At 57.1% G+C, this 17,085-nt stretch overlaps 3 protein-coding genes, 1 long non-coding RNA gene and 2 other non-coding genes across 28 annotated transcripts; 4 read left to right on the top strand and 2 right to left on the bottom strand.

The window, feature by feature from the left end:
• Positions 1–680: 680 nt before the first annotated feature.
• Positions 681–2,681, bottom strand: NDUFAF3 (NADH:ubiquinone oxidoreductase complex assembly factor 3). Of its 2 annotated transcripts, none has more exon segments than NM_001194523.1 (5): positions 681–917; positions 997–1,097; positions 1,204–1,270; positions 1,432–1,624; positions 1,748–2,320. In NM_001194523.1, coding segments are annotated over 5 exon segments (555 nt in total). In that variant the 5' UTR covers positions 1,825–2,320; the 3' UTR covers positions 681–800.
• Positions 2,464–8,462, top strand: DALRD3 (DALR anticodon binding domain containing 3). Of its 6 annotated transcripts, none has more exons than XM_001111032.5 (13): positions 2,464–3,126; positions 4,544–5,568; positions 5,650–5,945; positions 6,099–6,355; positions 6,458–6,537; positions 6,615–6,743; positions 7,114–7,187; positions 7,284–7,345; positions 7,446–7,528; positions 7,615–7,797; positions 7,870–7,983; positions 8,080–8,148; positions 8,247–8,462. In XM_001111032.5, exons 2-13 carry the CDS (start codon positions 5,404–5,406, stop codon positions 8,364–8,366), a joined length of 1,632 nt encoding a protein of 543 aa, XP_001111032.2. In that variant the 5' UTR covers positions 2,464–3,126; positions 4,544–5,403; the 3' UTR covers positions 8,367–8,462. The 6 variants fall into 6 exon arrangements, with proteins under 6 accessions (XP_001111032.2, XP_077848878.1, XP_077848880.1 ...); XM_077992752.1 differs by having other exon boundaries at positions 7,615–7,801; positions 7,876–7,983; XM_077992754.1 differs by lacking the exon at positions 4,544–5,568.
• On the top strand, positions 3,264–3,355 carry MIR191 (microRNA mir-191). Its single transcript, NR_032434.1, has one exon. It is a non-coding gene; the product is annotated as a microRNA mir-191 (primary transcript).
• Positions 3,738–3,824, top strand: MIR425 (microRNA mir-425). Its single transcript, NR_032519.1, has one exon. It is a non-coding gene; the product is annotated as a microRNA mir-425 (primary transcript).
• On the bottom strand, positions 7,995–16,908 carry WDR6 (WD repeat domain 6). 17 transcript variants are annotated; one of them, XR_013413405.1, is made up of 7 exons: positions 16,584–16,854; positions 9,828–12,309; positions 9,651–9,734; positions 9,445–9,561; positions 9,226–9,366; positions 8,515–9,125; positions 7,999–8,411 (listed from the first exon to the last, which is right to left on the bottom strand). XR_013413405.1 is itself a non-coding variant. In NM_001261701.2 (6 exon segments), coding segments are annotated over 6 exon segments (3,456 nt in total). In that variant the 5' UTR covers positions 16,900–16,908; the 3' UTR covers positions 7,995–8,661.
• On the top strand, positions 12,941–16,842 carry LOC144339201 (uncharacterized). Its single transcript, XR_013413960.1, has 2 exons — positions 12,941–13,168; positions 15,388–16,842. It is a non-coding gene; the product is annotated as an uncharacterized LOC144339201 (long non-coding RNA).
• Positions 16,909–17,085: the final 177 nt, after the last annotated feature.

The following is a 17,085-nucleotide window of genomic DNA, read 5'->3' as shown; positions in this document are numbered from 1 at the left end:
TCCCTAACTTGAATCTCTCTCAGCCATGCACGTTGGCTCACACCTGTAATCCCAGCACTTTGGGAAGCTGAGGTGGGCGGATCACTTGAGGTCAGGAGTTTGAGACCATCCTGGCCAACATGGTGAAACCCCATCTCTACTAAAAATACAAAGATTAGCTGGGCGTGGTGACGCATACCTGTAGTCCCAGATACTCAGGAGGCTGAGGCAGGAGAATCACTGGAACCTGGGAGGGGGAGGTTGCAGTAAGCTGAGACTGTGTGACTGCACTCCACCCTACGAAAGAGCAAGACTCCTTTTCAAAAAAAAAAAGCTGGGTATGGTGGTAGGGGCCTGTAATCCCAGCTACTCAGGAGGCTGAGGCAGGAGAATCGCTTGAATCCTGGAGGTGGAGGTTGTAGTGGGCCAAGATCACGCCACTGCACTGCAGCCTGGGTGACAGAGCCAGACGCCATCTCAAAAAAATAAAGTCAGCTATTTTGTGAGAAAAGTCATTGAGGTCCTCTCAACTCTGCATGTGAGGAAGTAGCTCTAGAACAGGTAAACATACTACTACCTGGCTTCTGAAAGACTAAGGAATCCTAAGTAATCTAGATAAAAAAGTGACTCCTTGGTTTCTTCACATTCCCCTCCAAGAGCCCAGTGAGCCATCAGCTCCTGGCCAGCAACACACCTGATACAAAATGGGGAAGTGTATAAATTATTATGTTGATAAGCAAGGTTAAGTGCCAAAGGGTAGATAAGAGTGCAACCATCGGGAAGCCTGGCAGAGTGCAGTCAGCAGGACAGTTCACGGTGGTTCATTGAGCAGCTTGGCCCAAAGGTTTGAGTGAAGTCCCTCCTGGTGGAGGGATGAGAGCAGCTCCAGTTACTCGGCCTTCATGACACAGGAAGTTGAAGGTGGCACAGGCATTGGGCTGCAAAGAAAAGGCCAGCATCAGCCTGTCTAGCATCAGGCCTGTGCTCCCCGCAGCATGCCCCAGTCCCGGGACTCACCGTGTCCTGCACTTCCACAGCAATGCCCCGCTGCCTCATGGCTTGAAGCACCTGGGACTGCAGCCTCTCGGTCCGGTCTCCAGTCCCCACCACAACAATCTCTAGGGAAGGGAGAATGTGGCTAGTCTACAGTTCTGTTGAGATGCTGGGGTGGGGTCGCCTTTTGGGGCCCAGAACACCTCTGTTCTCCCTCCCCTCCCCCAGTACCTATCCGGGGCTCCAGCATCCAGAAGAGGGAAAAGCTCTCTTCGGTGATGTCCTGGTGGGATCCCACCTGTGCAGGGAAGAGGCACATTTAATACGACAAATCCACGCAGCCTCTCCCCACCTCCATCCACTACAGGACATAGAGGAAAGCCAAGTTTACAGGGACACAAGCAGGGTGAGGGCCTGTGACTCTGGGCCTCAGTTTCCTCACTGCGGGCCAGGACTCACGTTCCATTGCACCACCGAGTGCGGGAGCAGAGCGCAGGGCCCGAGCACGCGGTTGCCGTTTATCATGAAGCCGCGGCTGTTGTAGCTGTCGATGTACGTGGCCTGAGCGGCCTCGCGTTGTAGCAGAGAGATGTGAGTCCGCTGATACAGCTCGTCATCCGCCGGCGAGAGTCGATGCCCGCGCCGCGGGGCCCTGCGGAAGAAAAGGGTCAGGGGAGTGGGGCCGGGCTGCGCCGCCCGAGAGGCCGGAAGGTGCGGGGCTGGCCGTCGCCGGCCCTACGGGAGGGATGGTCGAGGGCGCGGGGTCCAGGCTCACCAGAGAAGCTCAACGGGCGGACAGCGCAACGAGGGTCGCGCTCGATACAAGCTACGCAGCGCGAGAGCGGTGGCCATGGCTGAGCGACGCGCGGCGAAGTCGTCACCGGCGCCGTTAGTCACCAGGTTGGCGGGGCCCTGCGGAGCCTGACCCAGCGAGGCTGCAGCGCCCCCTGCGTCCTGGAGGGCACCGCACAGCTCGGCCGGCCCAGCAGGCGAGTGTCATCTGTCCGAGGAGGCCGAGTTCCCCGACCTCCGGCGCAGCTCCAGTGTCAGCACCTGCCGCCCTCCCCGTCCCGGGCCCTTGCCCACCGTCCCAGGGGAGTGGAACACCTGGTAGCGTGTCCGCCCTCAGGGCGTTGCCTGGGTCGCAGCCGCGGCCTGGCCCCCGGGCTCTCAGCTATTAAGCCGCGCTCCCGGGGCGGGGCGGTCGCCCACCTAGTCCTGTCCCGAACACCTGGCCAGGCGGTCGGTGCCAGACTTCTAGCCCCTAATCCCAGCCTTTGGGGCTTCGGGCACCGTGGGCGGGTCAGTCGACTCAAGTTTCTCCGGCTCAGCGCCGAAGCACGCCCCGCCCTAACCGCCACCCGCGCGACCGTTGGCCTCTCCACCGCCCCCGGAGAGGGGCGTGGCCGAGCGTGGATTGGCTTCTCGGGTGCTCCAGGGGGCGTGGCCAGATGGTTTCTCCTTAAAATGGCTCCAAGTCTGCAGGCAGCCAGAGCAAGCGGAAGGGCAAGCCGTGGTAGTGTTGGACTGACCGTTCGGCTGGGCCAGACCAGGCCGAACAGGACCAGACTTGAAGTAGAAGCGCGTGGAGCATCACCTTGTCCTCGTTCACTCTGCTCGCGTCCTGGGAGTCCCCCGTCCCCCGTCTTGATCCAAGTCAAGGGCCTACTGGCGCGAGAGTCGCTGGCGCCCGCGCGGGGTTTGGGCATCTCGGCACGCCGGCTGTGTCGTGGCCTCAGGGGAACATTGTTGCCTTCGCTACCCGCGGGGCCGAGCGAGCGGGAAGCTCGGCACAGTCGGGGCCTGGTGGTGGGTCCCCTGGGGCCGGTCGCAATGGGTTTCCGGGGGTCCCGCTGCTGCTCTGTGGACCCCTTCGGCTCCTGGTGCTCTGGGCGCTGGCAGCGTCACCGGACAAAGGCCACGAGCGCGGGGGTGTCCCCGAGGCGGACGCGCGGGTTTACTTCCTCTCCGGCCCCACGGGCGCGCTTCCCTCCTGGCGGATTCCGAAGCCCGCCCCACCACCGTCACCGCACCAGTGGCCCAGGCAGGCTTCGTGGGACCAACAGGGCTAATCCTGCCCCGCGGATCTAATCCGGATCGGGACCCGGTCCCAGGGGAGGCCCTCACCTCCCCTTCTATTGTTCTGGGGCTCAGGTGAGCGTCTTATTCCCTCTAGACTCGGTTTCACAGCCTACTCCCGGGTCTTCCTCCTGGGAGTGGGGATGGGCGGGTTCTGATGTGGCCCCAGGGCGAGTGACCTGGGGGCAGGAGCTCCCCCGCCCCCCCGCCAACGGCTGGACAGCGGGCAACGGAATCCCAAAAGCAGCTGTTGTCTCCAGAGCATTCCAGCTGCGCTTGGATTTCGTCCCCTGCTCTCCTGCCTGAGCAGCGCCCTGGCCCAGATGGGGTGCCCCTGACCCCCAGACATAATTTACTGAGCCGCTTGGGTCTCAGTTCCTCTCAGGTGCGCCCTCAGGCTGGAGGTGATGGGTGTAGAGGTGGGAGAGCCGAGGCTGGTGGCCATCTCTGGAACCCTGGGGAGCACTGGCGAGGGAGGGTGGACCCAGGACCTCCGGGTAGGAATGCAATGGTAGTGAGTCCCCGAGGGCTGCCTCATCCCGCATTTCGCTAAAGATAGCCCTCTACTTCCTGGGGAAAAACCACCCCAACCGTCTTCGTGGATGAGTGTATCTAAAGTCCTCAGTTTGGCTGAGGGTTCTCAACCCTGCCCAGCAGTTGTCTCCAGGTTATGCACCTTCAGAATGGAAAGCGCTTTGGAATGACACGATCACTCCCGTTGAGTGGGCCCCCGAGAAGCCATCGGGAATGTCGTGTCCGCCCAGTGCTCTTTCGGCGCCTCCCAGCAGGGCCTCAGCCCTGGCCCAGAAAAGGGCCTTGCCAAGCTTTTCCTGCCCCTGGGTTTCCCTGCTCTCCGGATTTCCCAACTCTCTACTGAGTTAGCTTCTCTATTAAAAGGAATGGGGGTGGGGTGGGGTGGGGTGAGTATGTTACAGTGAAATGAAAACATTTGGGAATCTTTGTGGGAGAAAGAAAAAAACTTTCCTATTGGTAGAGGAGTAATATTCCAACTGAGGCCTGTTTTTCTACTTCTTATGGTCGCATTATTGGGTTGGCCTGTAAATGGCTGTTGCCTAAAACAGGAAGCGTAAGGATCCTTGTTAAAGCACACCAGGTTAAAGGAGTCACATTAAAAGCTGGTCATTCTGGGCCGGGTTTAGGGGCTCACGCCTGTAATCCCAGCACTTTGGGAGGCCGAGGCAGGCGGATCACCTGAGGTCGGGAGTTCGAGGCTTGACAAACTTGGAGAAACCCTGTCTCTATTAAAAGTATTAAAAATACAAAAGTAGCCGGCCATGGTGGCGCATGCCTGTAATCCCAGCTACTTGGGAGACTGAGGCAGGAGAATCACTTGAACCCGGGAGGGGGAGGTTGCGGTGGTGAGCCAAGATCGCACCACTGCACTCCAGCCTGGGCAACAGGAGCGAAACTCCGTCTCAAAAAAAAAAAGCTGGTCATTCTGGAAGGCATCATGATGGTTGTAATTTCTCAGGTATCAAGAGAAGAAAACTGGCAATTGTATCAAGAGTGCGCATTTATTGGGCATAAAGACGACCTGGGCTGGGCGCAGTGGCTGACTCCTGTAATCCCAGCACTTTCGGAGGCCAAGGCGGGCAGATCACGAGGTCAGAAGTTCAAGACCAGCCGGGCCAACATGGCGGAACACGTCTCTACTAAAAATATAAAAATTAGCCGGGGTGGTGGCGGTCGCCTGTAATCCCAACTACTCGGGAGCCTGAGGCTGGAGAATCGCTTAAACCCGGGAGGCGGAGGCTGCAGTGAACCGAGATCGTGCCACTGCACCCCAGCCTGGAAGATAAGGGCAAGCCTCCGTCTCAAACAAAAAAACACTCATATCTCAAACGAGAAAATGCTTGCAAATAACCTGAAACCGCGGAACACTATTCTTTTTAAAACGATGTTTTAAGTAGGTCGTGAAAGTGGCCTTAATGTTATACTGCCTTATTCCAGTGACAAGTATTCGTCATGTGTAAAATGGGAGAAATGAAACGTTAACACAAAGATGTGAGACATCGATAAGAGACGGTACCCTCTCTGATCCCCCACCGGGTCGCGAGGATCCTTTTCCTGGTTGAGACCTGGCTACAGGGAAAGAACCCTAGGCCCGGGAAGGACTCCCGAGATTTCAGATCCAGGGCCCGGCTGTGCAAGTGGACAGCGCGGAAGGGGCGCTGGGGGTGGTAGGTCGAAAGTAGCCGACACGGCTCCTGCTGGCGGAATCTGTCCTCTTACGCGGACCGCCGCCGCATACCCGCCCCAGCCAGTCGATCCTTTCCGGAAGTTCACCTCCGTAAATTCTTTTTCCGGTTCCGCTTACTCCTTCCGGTCACCATGGCGACCAGGCGCCTTGGGGTTGGGGAGACGCTGGGGGCCCTCAACGCGGCCCTGGGGCCTGGCAGTCCGGTATGGATCAAGGAGACGCGCACCCGCCACCTGCGTTCCCGAGACTTTCTGGCACCGCACCGCGCGCTGCAGGCGCGCTTCGATGACGGCCAGGTGGGCGTGAGCCGGGCGAGGCCGTGCGGCTGGGAGCTGGGTCCCGTGCAGTGGCGCGCTCACACGCCCATTCTCCCGCAGGTACCCGAGCATTTGCTCCATGCCCTCGCCTGCCTGCAGGGTCCCGGCGTGGCCCCGGTGCTGCGCTGCGCGCCGACTCCCGCGGGTCTGTCTCTCCAACTGCAGCGGCCCGCGGTCTTCGAGCGCGTCCTCAGCGCCGTGGCCGCCTATGCCACGCCCGCCTTGCCTGCCTTGCCGGGCCAGCGCGTCTTACTACACTGCCCAGCCCTGCGCAGCTCCCCTTGCGCACTCCGCTTGAGCCAGCTGCGTACGGTGCTCGTGGCTGATCACCTGGCGCGAGCTCTGCGCGCTCACGGGTGAGCGGGGCCTCAGGGCCGGAATGGAGAAGGTGGGACTACCGGGGACCTAGAGAGCGAGCGGCGTCGCCCCTGGGGACAGCGGCTGGAGGTGGGAAGTCTTGGCGAGCTGGACCAGCTGCTCAGGCTGAGGCGACCGCCCTCCCTTCCCAGGGTGTGCGTGCGCCTAGTGCCAGCTGTGCAGGATCCGCACATGCTGACCTTCCTGCAGCAACTGCGGGTGGACTGGCCCGCTGCCTCGGAGAGAGCTTCCTCCCACACCCTGAGGAGCCACGCCCTTGAAGAAGTTACCTCTGCTCATGACGGGAGGACACTGTCCCCTGGCATCCTAGGCAGACTGTGTCTGAAGGAGTTGGTGGAAGAACAGGGCCGCACAGCTGGCTATGACTCCAACCTGGCCAACTGTCTGGGTAGGACCTGTAGCCTAGCAAGGCCAGAAAAGGCAGGAGCAGGTAGGGGTGGGGACATCTCCGCTTCTTGCCAGCCTCAGTACCTGTCTGTTCTCTTTGCAGTGACTGAGGATCTCCTGTCTGTGCTAGCTGAGCTGCAGGAGGCTCTATGGCATTGGCCAGAGGACAGCCACCCAGGCCTGGTTAGTGACTCCCAGCCCTGTAGGTTCTCCCAAACCAAGTACACTGTACTTCCACAGTTATGATTGTCCTCCCTTAGGCTGGGTCCCCAGATACTGGTACAGACAGCTGCCTGGTTGTACATGTTGTTAGCTGTGAGGAGGAGTTCCAGCAACAGAAGTTGGACCTGCTTTGGCAGAAGTTGGTTGACAAGGCTCCACTCAGACAGGTGGGTTAATGATGACCTAACCCCTAACCTCAGGGGGCCCTTGAAAACCCACTGAGGGGCTTGTTAGCTGACAGGTCCAGAAACCGACACTTGATCTTGGGGGAGTTGCTGGACTTGAGAGGGCATGTGCAGCAGGTGCGGAAGCTCTGGGGAAGGGGGGGCTCTGTAGACACATCCCAAGAACACCAAAGACCAGGTTGAGAAGGCTGAACCGTGCGTAGCCTGAGGAGCTGGGTAGAAGGAACCACTCAACCTGGCAGTTCCAATTTGAGAGAATATGGGCTGAGTAGAGGCACCAGATTTGGGCTCCTCAAGGGACTTCCTGGAGAGTAGTGCCAACTAGGCTGAGCCCCTGCCATCTTCCTGACAGAAGCACCTGATCTGTGGCCCTGTGAAAGTAGCTGGTGCACCTGGCCCTCTGATGACTGCCCCTGAGTACTACAAGTGAGTGAGGCTGGGAGGAACACCAGCCTTAGCCAGGGTAGTGTGGGGGGACTCTTCACCCACGACCCTGCCCACTGGCCTCTCTTCCAAACACAGGTTCCGGCATGCCCAGGTGTGCAAGGCCTCAGCACTGAAGCATGGTGGGGATCTGGCCCAAGGTATGCCTGGGAAACCCTGGCTATGTTCTGGGTTAGGGGCAGGTTTTTTGCATCCCTGCCTTTGCCTGCAGACTGAATGACCAATCCTATACTCCCTCAGATCCAGCCTGGACAGAGATCTTTGGTGTTCTCTCTGTGGCCACCATCAAGTTTGAGATGCTGAGCACAGCCCCACAGAGTCAGGTGAGCCTGGGAGCCTGACAGGGCCAGTGCTGGGGTACCGGGTGTGGTGGCTGCCTTCTCTCTGCAGCTGTGCTCCTATTCCCTAGCTCTTCCTGGCTCTGGCTGACAAGAACATCTCCACAAAGGGCACAAAGAGTGGCACCTTTGTCATGTATAATTGTGCCCGTCTTGCCACACTCTTTGAGAGTTACAAGTGTAGTATGGAACAAGGTCTGTACCCCACTTTTCCTCCTGTGAGCAGTCTGGACTTCTCACTACTACATGATGAGGTGAGTGTCCCTCCCGGTAGCTGGCACAAAGGAAGCCTGGACTTCCCCTCCCAGCACCTTTCTCCCCCACAGGGTGAGTGGTTGTTGCTCTTCAACAATATCCTCCCCTTTCCGGATCTGCTGAGCCAGACAGCAATGCTGGACTGCACAGCCCCAGGGCTCCACATCACTGCACGCACAGAGATGGTGAGGCACAACCAGGACACTCTACACTCTATTCTTTATTCTGGCCTGGGGCACAAGAGCAAAGAGATGGGCCAGTGACTCAGTCTCTGTCTCTAGATGTGCAAGTTCCTGGTACAGCTCAGCATGGATTTCAGCTCCTACTACAACCGAGTACACATCCTAGGGGTGAGCGCACAGCAAAAACGGGTTTGGGACATGCAGAGAGGTACAGGGTAAAGACAAAGGAAGCAGAGGATGAGACCAGTAGGCCCCTTCTCTTTCAGGAGCCTCGACCACACCGCTTTGGTCAGATGTTCGTCCGCCTGCAGCTTCTGAGGGCTGTGCGTGAGGTGCTCCATACTGGCCTGGCTATGCTGGGTCTCCCTCCACTGAGCCACATCTGAGGCCACAGAGGCTCCAATATTTGGGAATGTTCACAAAGTCATCAACTGGAAAAAAAGCAAAAACCCACGGCCAAAATAAATTGGTACTGTTACAAAGTTCTGTCTTGTCATGGGGAGTGGGGCATATTCTTGGCAGCACTCCACTCACCTTCAGTTCCTGGACCGATGTCAGGAACCCGCGGCCGCCACCTCCTCCCCTCAAGGCATGCTGAGCATGGGCACAGACAGCCCATCCCTGCTCCATGCTGTCTGTGAGCAGGCCCCATGCCCAGCACACCGGCCACCGTGGGATACCTCAGTCATACCAGTTGTAAACCTCAAGCCCCTGACCCCCAAGGGCACAGCGGTGGCCAAACTCAGGGCTCACAGGCCAGCAGTCCATGTCAGCCACATCTGGCACATGGTACACAGTGCTATTCATGAAGGTGGGTTCACCATGCCCCAGACGCCAGAAGGTCAGCCGTTGATCAATGGAGGCTGAGACCATGATACTTGGGCTTAGGATCTTGAGGCCTGTCACATGGGCAGCATGTGCACAGGGGACACAGTATTCCTCTAGCACACGCAGCTGGGGTACCAGCCCACCCTCTCCCACAGCCTCTTCTAGCTCTAGCATCTCCACAGCAAGCACGAAGACATGGAGGGATCCATCTTCACTGCCACTGGCCACGAGATGGTGGCCCTCACGGGTGGGCAACGTGTGCAGGCTGTTGATACCACAGCTGTGGGCCTGCAGAGTCAGACAGGGGGTGCCAAGCCCTGAAGGAAGACGGTAGTTGTCAGGGCCCCGCCTGTCACATGTGTGAGGGCTATGTGACAGGTGAGGAGGGGTAGCCATGGTTGCACATTAGCTACTCACGGTAGGGAAGCCCAGGATCCACTGGAGGCTCCAGGACAGTGGAGCCATGGTCTAGCACGGTGGTGAGATCCCAGAAAGCCAGGTTGCCATCAGTAGCTGCGCTGCACAGGAGGAGCCTCCTGGAAGCCAGGAAAAGACAGCCTGGTCAATGACAGAGATGAAGCTCAACAGGAACCCCCCCACCCAGCCCATGCAGGACCATCATCCAGCCCCTCTCACCGTCTCTGGTTGGGTGCCTCATGTGTAAAGGAGTGGACCTTGAGGACACATCGCTTATGGTGGAAGGTTTCAGCAAGGAGCTGCAGAATCCGCCCGGAATCCTGCAAGAGAAAGAGCCTGGGGGGCGGGGGGTGGCCTAGCTTAGAATGCATCCTAAACAACCTTACTTCCTTTGTCTCCCGCCCCACTGGGCCCTGTGCTCTCACCTTACAGCCCCATCACTACAGGCTGCAGCCACAAGGGGGCCAAGGCTGGGCTGGTCAAGTTCACACACAGCAAGGGACATGTACCTGCAGGGACAACACGCAGCTGTCAGGTGGAGCCTGCAAGCCTGGGAGCATCTGCATGACCCATACCATACCCTGCCCAGGAGCATACATTACCTGGTCTCTGGGTCTGCCTTGACCATTCGATGCCGATTGCGTTGCCGGTCCCAATAGTCATCTAGCCGGTGGGACGAAAGGTGCATGACATGGCAGGCGAGGCGGCTTGGGGTGCTGGGGTCCGGAGTAACCATGATGCTGAAGCAGTGCATCTCAGCCCGTCCCCCCGCAGACACCACATGGGCAGTCAGGCCTGGCTGAGGATCCTGAGGGCCACCTGGGGTGCCAATGCCCCATACAGCCACAGCACGTACAGAAGATATGTGGTTACAAACAGCTGTGAGTGCATGGGCTGAGCCTGTTGTTGTAGGGAGTGCTAGGACACAGACAGTAGTGTCCTCACTACAGGTGATCACAATGTCAGTCAAGTCAGGTCCCTCACTGCCAGGCTCCAGGTCGTCAGGCTGCATGAAGCTGGGCACTCCATATTCAGGCCCCAGGGTAATGGTGCCCACACGCTTTACACAAGTGATCTCACGGCCATGCAGACCCTCCCGGAGAATCACATGTGGCCGAGTGCAGCCACCCAGAGCCCTGTACAGCATGACATCCCCATCCTTGAGGTAAGCAAAGGCCATGGCCGCCTCAGTATCAGAGAATGCCCACGAACGGTGCCCTCCACCACAGTTGACAATGTGCAGCTTCTCGTGTGACCGCGGGCTCCACACCACAAACTCATTGGCATGGAAACCCAGGATAACCATGCTCCCATCGGGCACTATACGGAGCCCAGCTAGCCAGTTCATGCCTCGACAGGACTTCTGCCTTAGGACTGGCTGGAGCTGGCCGTCTCGTACAAATAGCTGGTAGTAGGCGCCATCGCGCCCTGTGGTATACACATAGCCACCATGGCATGTGACTGAGGTCACACCCTGCTTCCCATGCAGAGAGGGCAGGGTAGACACTGGGCTCAACCCAGTGAAAGCATTCCCACCCCCACTACTACCACTACCCACTCCAGGTGCCCCAGCACCAGCCCCAGTCTTGCCTCCCACCCCAGGGTCCTTGAGCAGACCTGGTCTGGAGGGGAACAGTAGCACAGAGCCCCGGCGGTCACCACACACCAGGAAGTCACCTGGGGGTAGGAAGGCACTGCATGTGTGCCATCTCTGCTTGCTTGGGGGCAGCAGGTACCAACAACGTTCCTTGACAAAGATGGCCTTGCCAGAGGGTGCGGCTGAGATCTCTAGGCAAGCTACTACCCCACCAGGGCCCGATGCCAGCAACAGGAGCTCCTCATAACCACGCAGGGCCCAGCTCAAGCTGTGCACCTTCCCAGGAAACAGGGTCTGGTCCACAGCAGCAGTTGGAGTGTTGATGGGGACAATCTTGACACAACCTTCCCCATTGGCCATAGCACACAATCCAAAGCCCTCAGGACCAGGAGCTGCCTCCAGCAGGCAGTAGGACTGGAAATGTTTATCCTCTAGCAGTTGCTCCCAGCACTTGACCTCGACGTCATAGAGATACAGGGCCCCTGTATCAGTCACTGCCAGCAGTCGCCAAGAGCCAGCCAGCGTCACAGCCTTGAGGGTACCTGGCCTACTACGGGACTTGAAGCAGAGAGCCGAGACCCCCAATCCCCGGTACCCACGCCTTACCAAGTGCCACAGCCGAATGCCTGAGTCATCACCCCCAGTGATCACCCAGGCCTGCCTCTCATGGGCAGCTATGGCCCGGATCCCACGTCCCTGGTGTCCCCGAAAGGCCTGGAGGATCTCACCTTCATGGCTCCACACCAAGCAGACACAGTCCTCTCCTGCACTGATAAGGTAATTCTCTAGGAGCTTGACCTGCCATACACGGGCGCTGTGCCCAAAGCAGTGCCCAATATTCTGCACCCGACCCCCAGGCACTCGCAGGTCGCCCACCTTCCAGATACGAACGCTTCGGTCTTCTGAAGCTGTAGCCAGCAAACCCTTGCTTTCCAGGTATGACATGCTGAAGATGATGCCCACGTGCCCACTGATTCGTCGGTCAGGTGCTACAGGTTTGTTGTCTGCTAAGGCAGTTGCTGGGTACCAGACCAAGAGCTGGTTGGAAACAGCACCTGCCACTATGGTCAGCTCCTTCCAGGCGTCTCCAATCAGGCAGGCTGAAGAGAGGGTGCACCTGTCTGTGCAGGGCACCTCTTGCAGGATGCACCCTACTATAGGATCATATAGGACCACTGAGTTGTGGCCCAGGGCCAAGGCTATATTTCCCTCAAGCCAGCGTGCATCCCAAATCCAGTCAGACATGTTCCACAGGCCAGAGCGCCAAAGCTCCCGGAAGTGGCCCTGTCCCCAGCTAATTTTCACAACTCGGAGTCCCTTGCTTCCAAACACAGCCACCATGGCCTCCAAGTCAAAGTCTCCATTAGGCTCTGGCCGCACCCGGAAGCCATGGATAAGATAGTGGCCAAGCAGGTTCTGTACTCGCTTTATCATCCGCAGATGCCCACCAAAGTCCAAGCTGTACACCAGGACATCGGGACCCTCACCTAGACAGAGGCAAAGAGCCATGTCAGAGCTATGTACCTAACTCTGATGACCCACAGGGAAGAGATGGGGATCAGGGAAACTTCTCGGCATGTAGCCTATGAACGTATCAGGACACACAATCCTGCAGCTTGAATCTTAGAAAATCCTTGGTTGAGAAAATCCTCGGCCGGGTGCGGTGGCTCACGCCTGTAATCCCAGCACTTTGGGAGGCCAAAGAGAGACTCCGTCTCAAAAGAAAAAAAAAGAAAATACTTGATCTCGGCCAGGCGCGGTGGTTCACACCTGTAATCCTAGTATTTTGGGAGGCCAAGGTGGATGAATCACCTGAGGTCAGGAGTTCAGGACCAGCCTGGCCAACAAGGTGAAACCCCATTCTATTAAAAACACAAAAATTAGCCGGGCATGGTGGCAGGTGCCTGTAATCCCAGCTACTCGGGAGGCTGAGGCAGGAGAATCGCTTGAACCCAGCAGGTGGAGGTTGCAGTGAGTCGAGATCGTACCACTTCACTCAGCCTGGGTGAAAGAGCGAAACTCCGTCTCAAAAAAAAAAAAAAAAAGGGAAAAAAGAAAATCCTTGGTCTCAGCTTCAGCTGGACTTTAAGTGCTGACTTTGTTTTCCTCATCAGTCACTCTTTTTTTTTTTTTTTTTTTGAGACAGAGTCTCACTCTGTCGCTGACGCTGGAGTGCAGTAGCACTGTGTCGGCTCATTGCAACCTCCATCTCCAGGGTTCAAGCAACTCTCTTGTGTCAGCCTCCCGAGTAGCTTAGCTGGGATTACAGGGGCCCACCGCCATGCCTGGCTAGTTTTTTTTTTTTTTTGAGACAGAGTCTTGCTGTGTTGCCCATGCTGGAGTGCAGTGGCACGATCTCGGCTCACTGCAAGCTCCGCCTCCCGTGTTCACGCCATTCTCCTGCCTCAGCCTCCCGAGTAGCTGAGACTACATGCGCCTGCCGCCACGCCCGGCTAATTTTTTGTATTTTTAATAGAGACAGGGTTTCACCATGTTAGCCAGGATTATCTCAATCTCCTGACCTCATGATCCGCCCACCTCGGCCTCCGAAAGCGCTGGGATTACAGGTGTGAGCCATGGCACCCAGCCAGTTTTTATATTTTTAGTAGAGACAGGGTTTCACCATGTTGGTCAGGCTGGTCTTGAACTCCTGACCTCAGGTGATCCACCCACGTTGGCCTCCCAAAGTGCTGGGATTACAGGTGTGAGCCGTTGTGCCCGGCCTCATCAGTCACTTTTTTTTTTTTTTTTTTTTTTTTGAGACAGAGTCTTGCTCTGCCACCCAGGCTGAAGTGCAGTGGCATGATCTTGGCTCTCTGCAAGCTCTGCCTCCTAGGTTCACGCCATTCTCCTGCCTCAGCCTCTCAAGTAGCTGGGGCTACAGGCACCCGCTACCACGCCTGGCTAATCTTTTGCATTTTTAGTAGAGACAGGGTTTCACTGTGTTAGCCAGGATGATCTCAATCTCCTGACCTCATGATCCGCCCGCCTCGGCCTCCCAAAGTGCTAGGATTACAGGAGTGAGCCACCACACCTAGCCTCATCAATCACTCTTAATGTTCAGTTCGACCACAAATTTCTCAAACTCAGAGTCTCCTCCTCACCTCACTTTTTTTTAATAAAAAATAATAATAATAGAGATGAGGCCTGATACAGTGGCTCACGCCTGTAAACCCAGCACTTTGGAAGGCAGGAGGATCGCTTAAGCCCAGGAGTTTGAGACCAGCCTGGGCAACATGGTAAAACTCCGCCTCTAAAAAAATTATGCAAATTAGCTGGGCATGATGGTGCACGCCTGTAGTCTCAGCTACTTGGGAGGCTGAGGTGAGAGCATCTCTTGAGCCCAAGAGGTGGAAGTTGCAGTGACCTGAGATTACACCACTGCACTCCAGCCTGAGCAACAGAGCAAGACCCTGACTCAAAAAAAAAAAAAAAAAGTAAAAATGAGAAAGATTTTGACAATGCAAAAAGAAAATAAAAGATGTAAAATGAGGGCCGGGCGCGGTGGCTCAAGCCTGTAATCCCAGCACTTTGGGAGGCTGAGACGGGCGGATCATGAGGTCAGGAGATCTAGACCATCCTGGCTAACCCGGTGAAACTCCGTCTCTACTAAAAAATACAAAAAACTAGCCGGGCGAGGTGGCGGGCGCCTGTAGTCCCAGCTACACGGGAGGCTGAGGCAGGAGAATGGCGTGAACCCGGGAGGCGGAGCTTGCAGTGAGCTGAGATCCGGCCACTGCACTCCAGCCTGGGCGACAGAGCGAGACTCCGTCTCAAAAAAAAAAAAAAAAAAAAAAAAAAAAAAAAAAAAAGATGTAAAATGAGAAAGTCTAATCCAGTGGTTCTCCGCAGGGGGCAACTTTCCCCACAGAAGACATCTGGCAATAACTGCAGACAGTTTTGGCTGTCTCCAGGGGTTGTGCTACTGGCAACTAAGGCCAGGGATGATGCTAAACATCGTACAATGCACGCACAGCCTTCAAACAAAGAATCATCTGGTCTAAAAGGTCAATAGAGGCAAGACTGAGAAAACCCCGATCTAATCTAACCAGACTGGGTAAGTGTAAGGGGAGGACAACTTGAGGACACAATATTTAGAATTAGGATTCAAGGATAAGCAGCAGTTTGCCAGAGGAAGGCAGGCAGAAGAGGGGGACTGGGAGATGGGGAGGCCGCGGATGGGAGGGTTTGCAGCTTTCTTGGTGGAGAAAACAGCAAGTATGATTATCCTGAGGTAGGCAAGAGCACTGAGTATGGTAGATGGAACAAGAAATGAAGAGCTCAGGAATAGGCTAGAGAGGCCAGGTGTGGTGGCTCATGCCTGTAATTCCAGCATTTTGGGAGGCTGAGGCAGGCGAATCACTTGAGGTCAGGAGTTTGAGACCAGCCTGGCCAACATGGTGAAGCCCCATCTCCACCAAAAATACAACAATTAGCTGGGCATGATGGTGGACACCTGTAATCCCAGCTACTCCGGAGGCTGAGGCAGGAGAATCACTTGAACCTGGGAGGTGGAGGTTACAGTGAGCGGAGACTGTGCCACTGCACTCCAGCCTGGGTGACAGAGCAAGACTGTCTCAAAAAAAAACCCAAAAAAACAGAATTGTAGCTATATAAAAGTCACTCTGGAAGCCACAGAAGTGAATTCACTTGCAGTTTCTTAAACTTCATTTCCCAAGTTATTCCCCACCTTAAAACCCTTCAATAGGTTCTCCCCACTGCCCTTAGGGATAAAGTCAGATCAAGGCCTGAAACAATGTGGCCTCTGCTGGCTTGTCCAGCCTCCTTTCCTCCCAGGCTCCATTCCTGCTCTAACTTCACAAGAATTCCCTCCTTCCCCCATAATGACAGATTCTTCCAGCCTCAAGGCCTTTGGTATGCTTACCCTCTGCCAGGAACTCACCCCTTTTCCTAGTTCACTCTTGTGGTTCTTTGAGTTTCTGCTTAGCTGTTCCCCCTCCAGGGGCCTTAGGAGTTTAGCTTGGGGTAGGAACTCCAAGCTCCAAGAACCCCCACACCAGATCGAAACTGGATCATCCCCATCCCACACACACACCCTCTTAGGACTGGTGACAACTCACTCAAGGCCTGACCGCCAAGGCCCTGCCTCAGGACCCTTATACAACTCAGTAGGACCAAAAAAGGTCATTAGCGGCTTCACATAATGACTGTTCGAGACCAGCCTGGACTCTGACATCTCAAGTCCCAGGCCTCGCCTGTCCTTTGCGACCCGGTTCTCCTTGGAGGGACGAACCTCCACACCTGATTTCCTGGACCTCAACCATCTCAGGAGAGGTCTCAGGCCCCGCTTCCCCGGGCACCGCCCCCTACACGTAAAGGTCTCATCCGCCATTTTCCGCGACGCCATCCTTCTCAGAGTATCTCCACCCCCACCTTAGCGGGAAGAGATTCATCCCGCCCTCGAGAGGGCACACCCTTGCCCTCTCCCGGCCCCGCCTTCCCCAAGAGGCCACACCCCCGAGGGGCCTCCTTCTCCACCTCCCGGCTCTGCCTGGTCTCCGTGGGAGAGGCCAACCCCCCGCCCATCTCCTAGAAGGGAGCACACCCCCTCAACCCTCCGCTCCCGTGCCTACGCCTCCGCGCGGCCGCGTTCCCCTGCACCATCCCGGGGTTCCACCCGCCCTTTCCATGCGGGCTGAAGTTTATGAAGCGCCGCAGCAGCCACGTCAGCTTTGTCTCTCGGGCCCCGCCGTCCTCAGGTTGGCCCTCGTCCCCGCCGTCTCCTGGGCTCCCTTCTCACCTCCGACCAGCCTCAACCTGCTGCCCGTCCTCTCCTCAGGGCATCCCTTTGTCCCTGTGGCACCGCCCCTGGCAGGCGCTGTTTCTTTCCCCCTTTCCCCATGGCGTGCCTCAAGCCAAGCCTCACCCGCCAACAGCCGGTCCCCCACGCACTCCAGACCCGTGACTGGGAGGAGTATAAGCTCCGAGGTTGCCAGCGGGCAAACGTAGTCCTCGAGACCGTCCATGTCGATCCTCGAGGTGCTGAGGCAGCCACGGCTAAGAAGGGAACTGAACTCTCGCGAGAACGAGCCTTCCCGGCGCGCCGCGCTGCCCATCAACAGCGCCCTCAGCTACAGGTAGCAGAGACCAGGGCGCCCGCGGCGGTTGTCCAATAACGACCCTTCGTCCCACGAAATCCAGCTCATGATTGGCGGGGCCCGCGGAGGGGCAGCCCTTCCCCCGCCCCCTCACGTGACGCTTGCAGGGCGCTCCTAACTGGCAGCCTGCCGCACCTGGTGCGG

This window comes from Macaca mulatta, chromosome 2, assembly GCF_049350105.2.
Source record: "Macaca mulatta isolate MMU2019108-1 chromosome 2, T2T-MMU8v2.0, whole genome shotgun sequence".
In the NCBI taxonomy this organism is placed as follows: domain Eukaryota; kingdom Metazoa; phylum Chordata; class Mammalia; order Primates; family Cercopithecidae; genus Macaca; species Macaca mulatta.
This window is presented reverse-complemented; position numbering and strand designations above follow the sequence as displayed.